General features: G+C 49.4%; 1 protein-coding gene across 5 annotated transcripts in view; it reads left to right on the plus strand.

The window, feature by feature from the left end:
• The window catches only part of NFYC (nuclear transcription factor Y subunit gamma), a 29242-nt gene extending 21250 nt beyond the window's left edge, over positions 1–7992 (plus strand). For 4 of the 5 annotated variants that reach the window (XM_065041633.1, XM_065041636.1, XM_065041634.1 and 1 more), the window contains exons 6-10: positions 1118–1291; positions 2301–2459; positions 5726–5833; positions 6518–6577; positions 7118–7992. In XM_065041633.1, the coding sequence (XP_064897705.1) occupies positions 1118–1291; positions 2301–2459; positions 5726–5833; positions 6518–6577; positions 7118–7237 (621 nt within the window). In that variant the 3' untranslated portion in view covers positions 7238–7992. The remainder of the gene's footprint in view (positions 1–1117; positions 1292–2300; positions 2460–5725; positions 5834–6517; positions 6578–7117) is intronic. The other variant, XM_065041638.1, reaches the window with a different exon arrangement.
• Positions 7993–10048: the final 2056 nt, after the last annotated feature.

Below are 10048 nucleotides of genomic sequence, written 5' to 3' on the forward strand. Positions count from 1 at the left end.
ACAGTATTAAGTCCCTCCGAGAGACCAACATCTGAGCAAAAGGACTATCTTACTCCAGCCCATTTAGACAATGTATATCCATCTTGTTCAATGTGAATTTTCCTCGTCCCGTTCAGTTGGACGCACTGAAGGTGATCCGGGAGCAGTTCTTACAGGGGAGTCAAGCAGGCTCGTGTAAATGGGAATTCACCATGTTGTAGCACGTGTAAACATCCTACACTCTCAGCTGTGAACTGAGGTGGCTGGGAGAGGATTGTTTACTCCTTCTGCCATGGAGTGAACGTCTGCCGAGCTGCGTCTCCCGAAGCTTCAACATCCAGCTGCTCCTCGGGGGAGCTTAACAGTTGTGATTCTTGAGCGTTAATGGCTTGCCACTTCACATAATCTCGGAAAAATCTACATCTTTGCCTAAAATACCGTTAATCTTAAGGCGCTTTTTCTCTCCTGAAGACACGCTTAGATAAAACAAACCAGCCGTATTACAGCCTGTGCTCTGACAGTGAGCGAGAGCAGAGCCTTTTGTTTCTTCACACTGTTGAGATATTGCCGCTTCCAGCAGAATCGGGCTGCTAAGCCGCAGTACAAGATGAAGTTGTTATAATTCTGGAAAGGCTGGGTTTAAATAAATAAATAAGGGCACGACAGTATACATCAAGTCCATGGCTTTTATTCCCAGGAGTTTAATATCAGAGCTAGATTGAGATTTGTGTTGGGTATGTCGGCTAAGAAGAGGGTTTTGTTGACAGATGAGGCTTTTAAGTCTTCCCGGTACATTTGCAATTCATACTGTGTTAAGATAACAGGCGATGATGGAATTTACTGATGAGGAGTTGCGTGGTTTTCAGCTATGCTAATTTTACTCGTTTGCTTCTCATAATGAAATTGGTGACTACATGATTATATGTAGTTATTGGGAATGCTTTTGATTTCCATACAGCTGACTAAATGAGGAAACCCGTTTTGATTTATCGTTTCAGATTTACTTAATTAAGCGGTTACAGATGAGGTATTAAAGATGCTTTCCCATGGATTGTGCTCACGGAGGGGCTGTTCCAGCCTGGTGTTTGGGTGTCGATGTGTTCCCTCTGTGGTTAATTGTCTGTTCCCTGTGCTGCAGGAGGAGGTGCGTCAGGCTGTGACCCCAGCCGAGCCTGTACAGTATTATTTCACGCTCGCTCAGCAACCTGCTGCCGTGCAGGTTCAAGGCCAACAGCAAGGCCAACAAACCACCACATCCACCACGACCATCCAGCCAGGACAGATCATCATCGCCCAACCTCAGCAGGGGCAGGTGAGCGATGAGCAGCGGCCGGGGCTTTGCAGCGGGTGATGTGTTGCTGTGTCCTGCCCTCACCGCTCAGGACAGCCAGTAACAATATAGAACACCAGGTTCCAGTGTAAGTTAGGGAATGACCTATTAGAGAGCAGTGTAGGGGAAAGGGACCTGGGGGTCCTGGGGACAGCAGGGTGACCATGAGCCAGCACTGGGCCCTTGTGGCCAGGAAGCCAATGGTACCTGGGGTGGGTTAGAAGGGGGTGGTCAGTAGGTCAGAGAGGTTCTCCTGCCCCTCTGCTCTGCCCTGGGGAGACCACACCTGGAATATTGTGTCCAGCTGTGGCCCCTCAGTTCCAGCAGGACAGGGAACTGCTGGAGAGAGTCCAGCGCAGCCACCAAGATGCTGAAGGGAGTGGAGCATCTCCCGTGTGAGGAAAGGCTGAGGGAGCTGGGGCTCTGGAGCTGGACAAGAGGAGACTGAGGGGGGACTCATTCATGGAGATCAATATAGAAAGGGTGAGTGTCAGGAGGATGGAGCCAGGCTCCTCTCGGTGACAACCAATGATAAGACAAGGGGCAGTGCGTACAAGCTGGAACACAAGAGGTTCCACTTAAAGATGAGAAGAAGCTTCTTCCCAGTAAGGGTGACAGAACACTGGCCCAGGCTGCCCAGGGAGGTTGTGGAGTCTCCTTCTCTGCAGACATTCCAAGCCGCCTGGACACCTTCCTGTGTAACCTCATCTGGGTGTTCCTGCTCCATGGGGGGATTGCACTGGATGAGCTTTCCAGGTCACTTCCAACCCCTGACATTCTGGGATTCTGTGAAATATGTTTTCTGGTTGTGACCAGGTGTTCAGGCACCTTAGTAACAAGGGTTGTGTAGATCCTGGGTTCACTTCATGGTGATTTAATCATCAACAGCAGTGGGTCTAGGAAGTGGTCTGTCTGTGGTAATCTTTGTATCTTGTGGCTGTTTCACGCATGATCAGTCCTTGTTTGGTCCGTCTCCCCGTTTTGAACACAGACCACCCCTGTGACGATGCAGGTGGGCGAAGGGCAGCAGGTACAGATAGTCCAGGCCCAGCCGCAAGGCCAGACCCAGCAGGCTCAGAGTGGCACCGGGCAGACCATGCAAGTCATGCAGCAGATCATCACCAACACAGGAGAAATCCAGCAAATCCCGGTAAGGCTGCCAGTAGAAACGTCTAACAGTCTTGTGAGCAAACTGTCTGCTGGTGTTCTGGCATAAGACTGTACATGTGTGCTTTTTGAACTGTGAGAGGAAGTTTGGATTGTGTTTCCTGCACTTAAGAGAGGAAAGCTAACCAGGTGTGACCTGAAGAGGGGAATAAATCTAACCCATCTAGTGTAAACTCATTGCCCACCCCCAATACTTTCTCCTGAGTGAAATAGTTACAATTAGGAAGCAATAAATAAAATATTTCCTGCATAAACCTTAGTTCTCTACCACAGCATGGTTTAAATAAAGCATCATTAACTTCTTTTGCTGTTACTTCATTCTGCCTCTGCGCTCTGAAGTCATGACCTGGCAGACTGAGTGGGAAAGGTGCCATCTGTGAGGTTATTAATCAGCTTTTATGTTACGAGAAATAGTTTTGCAAAATACTTTGAGCTGCTTGGAGGAACAGCTTTGCAGAACCAGACAACATCTCCTTGATTTCACATCATCATGGACCGACTGTGGCCTTAAGATTTTGAGTACCCAGCATCAGCCGTAACATCCTGCCCTGTGTCCTGGGTAAACATGTGGCTTGTCAAGTTTTTCCCCCCCTCTCTAACTTAAAATCACAACAAAGCTGCACCTGTTGATTCCCATCTGGAAAATTTTACACCTCTTCAAGGAAAAAAGACAAAATCTGGTTCTTTGTAGTTAACCAGTAACCCAAAGGTCAGACCAAGTGACCAAGACAAGTATTTTGCTGTGGTTTCTATCATTAAGTGTACCCACAGCTGGGGCAAAACTGATCTCTCACACAATTTCGCTTTTTGAGATTTGCTCTGAACATCGGGCAAAACCAACGCTTTGACAGAACATCTTCAAAAAGGTTGAGATTGTGGATATTACTAGATTTTCCCAATTCACTTCCAAATTCTTCTCATCTCTTAAGTCTTCAGCTGATTCCTGCTCCTTGGTGTTGTTCAGAAAGGAGGTATATTTCTTACCAAATATGGTGTTTTACTACAAGCAACCTTTTTTCTTCTCTGTGTTCTCCACTACCTTTCCTTTACATTCTTTTCCTTACATCACAAAAGGCTCTCCAAGGTACTTGTTCTTCAAAGCCTTTTGGATCTCCACCTCCAACCTCAGTGAGTCCATTCTAACAGGACTGAGCGTTAAACAATCCTCCTTTGGTTCAGCAATAGAACAACAGTTGAGGCTTGTTTCCCAGTTGTCTCCAGTGAATGCTGTAACTCCCTACAAGAAGAGGGCTTGGACGTCTGTTAGGAGAAAGAATTCTTTATAAAATAGCTGTTAGGAGCCATAATCTCCTGCAGAACGTTCTCCTTGGAGCGTCTTACACACAGATGTGAGACAAACTGTGTGATGTCTTGTCTTTGGGAACCCTCTAATAACTGTCAGACTGCAAAGCAGAGCAGCTTAGGAGCAGCGTTTTAATGGAACAGTCAGAATTCGCACTTCTTCTCTATCTGCCAGAGAGACTGTTTTGACTGTAATTAAGAAGATTCTTAATCGCAGCGTGCTGAAGAATCACAGTGTGTGCCGAAGGACGCATCACTTCCAACAAGTGAAGTGAAACAGAACGTGGAGCCACGCGCTCACACCCAAAGCTTTTAGTGCCCTACCCTGGAAAGTGTTTTTTGTTCAGTTTCATATAATGACTGTCCTTGGGCTCTTTGCTGCTCTCTGTTCTGTTCTCTTTCTACCGCACTTCTCTTATTTTTCCCTTGAGTTTCCTTTCTGTCTTGATATAGTTAGTGCTCTCTTCTGCTGGTTCCTTTTCACTCCGGTATCTGTTCAGGTTCAGCAAAGAATCTTTCGCAATGCCACAAATGACAATTTAAAACACCCTCGTGAAGCTGGTAGCGCCTACAGGAGTGTTGAGAGAACCTTACTAATGTTCTGTGCTGTTTTTCCACGTTCTCTTGACACCGTGAACACTCCTACTGTGATTTACCGACACTCCAGGACCACTGGATGCCTCTGGAAAGGCAGCTTTTATTTTTGTCTTTAAACTGAGAAAAACCTGGAAGTGTGTGTGTGTCAATTAAACGGTAATCATTTGTTTGCATTAATTTTGTGTGGAATTCAATCTGTATGTTCTCACTGGGCAGGTTCTTTGGAGCTTGCCTTCATTTCTGGAAAAGTGCTGTTTCTAAATCGCTTTCATCCATTCAGTCAGTAGCACGGTTACAATCCAAGCAAGAAGCCCCCAGTGTGGCAAACGTGATCTGCCAGCAGATTTCGGTGCAGAAACACTTTCTTTATTGGCGTGTTTATGCTCACGTGGAGTTTATTTGCTCTCGAAATAATATCGGAGCTTTCAGACACAGCTGGTGAAGTCAGCGGCATTTGTGCAAACACCAAGACCATGTTCTAAGCACTCGAACCTCTGTCAGTGAGCAGGTTTCAAGTATTTGTATGTCCCCCTTTCCCGTTTTTAAAAAGAAAACACAACCTCAAAACACTTTGTGTATATAATTAACCTTAAGACCGTGACTCCAAATGTTTTAAGTTAAATAACACTAACTGAACAATTCAACACTAGTATCAATCGGACTGTGATCTTTTTGTCGCTTCTCAGTGGTGTATTAGTAGTTTATATCACAGAAAATGCAAAGTGAGAGCTGAGGTTACCACGATTAAAAAAGAATTGCATTTAAATGTTGTACACAAAGTATTGGCACAGAAGGTTTTGGCCTTTGCCAAGCGGGGGTGACATGTATTGGCAGAGAGTTGCATTAAAAGCTTCCAAATGTTACCTCACAATATTCCTGGGGTTTGTCATCTCTGCTGTCTTTATGTACAAATCTCCCGTATATTCATTTATCCTTTTTGGCAGGATATAATAGCAGTGTCATTATGTGCAGCCAGCTCATAAGAATACTCTTTATGCGAAACGATACATCCAAGTAGTGAATTGATTCTCGTAACCAAAAAGAAATAAGAGCTCTCCAAGCTCTCCGAAATGGAGCGATTAATCTGCTTTAGCAGCTAAGTGACCACTGCGTTCTGGACAAAGACGTGACGTGGTTCCTCGGGGTTTCGCTTGGAGATGCTGCAGGAGTTGCGTGGACTCTGGTCTTGCTTTGGCAGGGTCTGTGGTAGTTACTCATCTCCACCGAAGCTCCCCGGTGTCATCCATTCCCCTGGCTTGTGTTGTGGAAACAAGAAGGCAAGTTGATGCGTTTCAGGTTACACAGTTATGTGTTTAATTTTCTTTCCCTGCCCCCTCCGCTTGTCTCCAGGTTCAGTTGAATGCTGGCCAGCTGCAGTATATCCGCTTAGCCCAACCTGTGTCAGGCACCCAGGTAGTCCAGGGGCAGATCCAGACGCTTGCAACCAATGCTCAGCAGGTACGCACTTAAACCGGCAGGACTGACCTTAAAATGTTGTCCCCTCGCTCCTAAAACTGCAAATTCCAGGCGAATGCCCCAGCTCTTGGGCTAGGATTCCTGCGTTTCTTTTCTTCCTGTTACTTCCATCACAATAACGAAGCGAGGAGCACAGCCGAACTCTTTCCCTGTCCATGAAAGGTGCATGCGAATATGTGTGTGTGTGTGTCGCGCTGTGTAAAGCTCATGCTGCTTTGGAGCTGATTGCAGGTAAAACTTGGGTTCATCAACCTTCTCTTTCCTTCTGCTCCTTCTGGCCGGGCGAGGGAGGAGCAGCCAAGGGGGAACACATCACGACCAGCGTTGCTGCCGGCGGGTTGTCTCGTGTTCTTGTGGACACCGGTCGCTAAGAGACCCTTCTCTGCCTTCAGAGAAAAGCGACGGCTTTTCTGTCATCCTCTAGGCCGTGTTCTGCGAAAGCCAGAAAGGACATGCTGTGTTCGGTTTAGAATGAGCTGAATCCCGTGTCCTTTGTTCTTGTGGTTAGCACCAGCCGGTGGCTTAAGCTGTGTCTTAACCACGTGGTGGGGTAATGAAGTTTGGAAGAGTCTAAAAGCTTTCGAAAGGCGGCAGCAGAATATTGGTAGTGGGGTTCTGGCCGTCTCCAAAGTGCTGTCAGTGATGGTGCTTCTCTTACCCTTGTAGATAACGCAGACAGAAGTCCAGCAAGGACAGCAGCAGTTCAGCCAGTTCACAGACGGACAGGTAAGAGCTTGGAGGTCATTGGTGCGACGTCCCTTTGAAATCAAGGCCTAGAAAGACTCTCCTAAGCTTCGTGTTCTAGCAATTGGCTTCTCTTGATGAAACTGCTGCTGCCAGCGAACCCTGAGCAGGAGCAGAAGTGGGTGTTGTGCCAGTCTTCATTCAGGTGGATTCTTCACGTTTTGCTACCTTTGCTCCAAATTAATCCAGTCCCTTGCGCTCTGGGTGGGACCCATTTTAATCCTAAAAGCTTTAGGAATAAAGGTCTTAACATCAGGCTTTTGACTATTGTGGAAGTAGCTTTGAACTCAATCTGTGCTTCAGAAATTCACACAATTACTTTCTGATTTAGCAGCAAATGTCTATGGCCATTTGTTGTCTGTGTGTTCTCCTTGGGGGGGAACCTGGGGGTTGAACCTGGGAGTTGCTGTTAACGCCACCACTAAACTGGGAGGGTTAATGCCCAGCGTTGTGCGTAGGGTGTTGGCACTGGGTGTGATGAGAGCTGACGCTCCTTTCTCTCTCCGCTTCTGTCTCCGGCAGCAACTTTACCAGATCCAGCAAGTGACCATGCCTGCAGGCCAGGACATCACCCAGCCCATGTTCATCCAGTCCACCAACCAGACCTCAGACGGCCAAGCCACACAAGTGACAGGGGACTGAGCAGGGACGGGGACGTTACCGCAAATCCCGCGCCGTTTGCCGTCCCGCTCGGTTGAGTACATCAGCTTCTGTGTATCTGTACTTGATATTAAGCCTATAGTAGGCTGCAATCTCCGGTGCACTATACACCTTCCTCTGCTGGGTATGAGAGAATATCCAACAGACACTGACAAGAATGCAATATTTTTATTTTTAGAAACCGATATTTCAGTGTATTCAGCTGCTTGTTCAGACCCATTAAACTGAAAGAGAACTAATCGAAAGGCATTTGTAGCATCTCATTGAACAACGTGTAAAACGTTTTTATCTAGTAAAATTATTAAAGGGTACTGCATCTGGTTTGTTGTAAGAGCTTTATTCCCGGTATTCTGTTTGTATTTTTATTCTCTGAATAGAGCTAGATGGAGTCCTCCCATCTCAGTGGTCTGGTGGGGGCGTAGTTTGGGGGCGTGTGTATGTGTGTGTTAGATTTGCCTCTCCTGCCTCCTTTTTTGGTAAACAGGAGCATTGGCTCTATGCAGCTCGAGGGCAGGGAGTGAAGGAGTGAGAGTGAAAACAACAACAACAACAACATTCCTTGTATTATGACTGTATTTTCTAGGGGCAAAAGATCCTTTAATTTGGCCTGGTTGATTCCAGGAACACTAATGGAAATCAGGACAAACCCCAGCCCTGCTGTTACCTGTTGTACTAGCTTCAGTCCATGCATGTAATATAAGCTTCGTAAAATGAAATAAATTTCCTTTGTAAGATAATGTGTGTGCTTTCCTTGAGATCCATCGCCCGATCTCAACCTGAATCTCTGGAAAGGGAGTTTGGGGCAGATTTGAGCAAACTCCAGCGGTCGAGTTTAACTGAACACACTGCAAGGATCACGTCAGGGTTGGGCTGAGTTTAGGTCTTGGCTTAAGGTGGGTGCAGGTTTGTAACCGAGGACCTTTGTGCATCCAACATCGAGACCGCCCCAGAGCCACAGGAGCAGCTGCTGCTGGGGAAGGAAAACTCCGCTTCAGCATTTGGCCGGTGCAAGCCGCTCAATCTGGGCCAGGTTGTTCCAGGCAGCCGAGGGGGAGCTCGCTGCATCACCTGGGCTTTCCAGATGTCAATTTTCTTTTCTTTTTGTCAATTTTTTCCGATCCCGCAATGCCGGGAGCCAGCAGCGCACTGCAGCAGAGCCCGCCAGCGGGGCCCAGCACCAGCCTGAGCACCGGCCTTCGGTACCGCTCCCTGCAGGAGCATCTCACAGAGAACATGAAGTCGGGGAGGGGGGGTGGAAAACACCTCGTGTGATAACTCCGTGCGTGGGTACCGGTCAGGAGAGGGCACCCGTGGGCAACGGCTGCCCGGGAAGGGTCCAGGGAGCTTGGGGGTCCCTTTGATGGAACCAGGGCCAGTCCCCAGCACCCCGATCCTCCCTGTCCTCTGGTCCTGGCTGCTGTCAGTCCAGCAGCCTCATCCTGCCCCAGCAAAGGCACCGCAGCAGAGCTGTTGCCCTCCACAGTGAGAAGAGAAGGGATGGATCACCTCCGAGCAGCTCAGCAAAGCATCCTCCCAGGGAATCGGCTTGTGAGGATGGAGAGAGAGGTTCAGCTCCTGGACCTGGGAGCGGGGCGGCCGGCACAGGCAACTGCTGCCTTATCAGCCGCGGGCAGCGGTGGCAAGCAAGGCTCTTCCAAAGCTCTTTACCCAGAGCACTTGTGTTTGCTTGAAATAGTTTAAATTTGAATGGGGATAAATTGCTTAAAGGACAACAAATGGGAGTGGGATGCTGAAAGGAGAGGAGTTTCCAATGAAAGCCTCTACCTCTACTTGAAGAGGACGCAGGTTTTGACATGCTCAGTATCATCTCGGTGGGCTGTGACACTCACCGTGGGGGACACCAGACCTGCGGGTGGCTTGGCAAGTGCCACCAGGCTGTGTGGCAGGTGACCGTGGATGGAAGCAGCACAGGCAATCAGACCCCAGGCAGACTGTGTTTCCTTGGCGAGCAGCACTCGCTCTTGTCCTCTGACGCTCCATCTTTGCAGGGAGCAGCAGCCCTGCAGGGATTTGGTTGTGAACTGTCCTGCGGCTGCCGAGCCAGAGCCGGAGAGCCCAGGGGTGCAAAGCTCTCCTGAAGTCTGTGTCCGTTCTTCCTTCCTCGCCTTCAGAGCTGGGAAAAGCAGCCGAATCCCAGCCCCATCCCGCTCACCGCACCGGCAGCGTGCGGTGGAAGCCTCCCAGTTCCTCCAGTGCTCAGGACAGGCGCTGACACATCCCCACAGCAGCACTGGGACATGGGGAGGGGTTTGTCCTGGCTTTGGGGCTTTTGTCCCCATCCCGCAGCCGGCAGCAGGAGGGATGCTTGGAGCTCACCGAAGCGAGGCCAGGGCGTCCCGGCACTTGTGTGTGATCACCGACACCAGGACCTAATTGCCCTGGGCTGGGGCCAGACCTCCAGCAGAAGCAGGTGCTCTGCAGCCCCCACTCACCACAGCCGGAGCTCCCAGCTGTCCCCAGTGCTCTCCTGGCTCTTGGGATGATGCCAGCCCTGGGTCCCCCAAGGCCACCTGCCCCAAATTCTACCCATCCTGGCCATGAAGTGCCAAATCAGGCGAATTCCTCACACAGAAGGGGCTGGTTGCACCCTCCCCTCCGCAATGCCACCCCCAGCTCTGCCCGGGGCTCCCCAGCATCCCCCCATCCAGGGGGCCAGGCTGGGGCTTTGCTCGAGTTGCGGTGCCCGGGTGAGGAGTTCCAGCCCCCCCAGTGCCGCCTGCCCCTCTTCCCATCCCGCAGCCCTGCAGCTGCATTCCAGGGCTGCAAAACTTA

This window comes from Columba livia, chromosome 26 (assembly GCF_036013475.1).
Source record: "Columba livia isolate bColLiv1 breed racing homer chromosome 26, bColLiv1.pat.W.v2, whole genome shotgun sequence".
NCBI lineage: Eukaryota > Metazoa > Chordata > Aves > Columbiformes > Columbidae > Columba > Columba livia.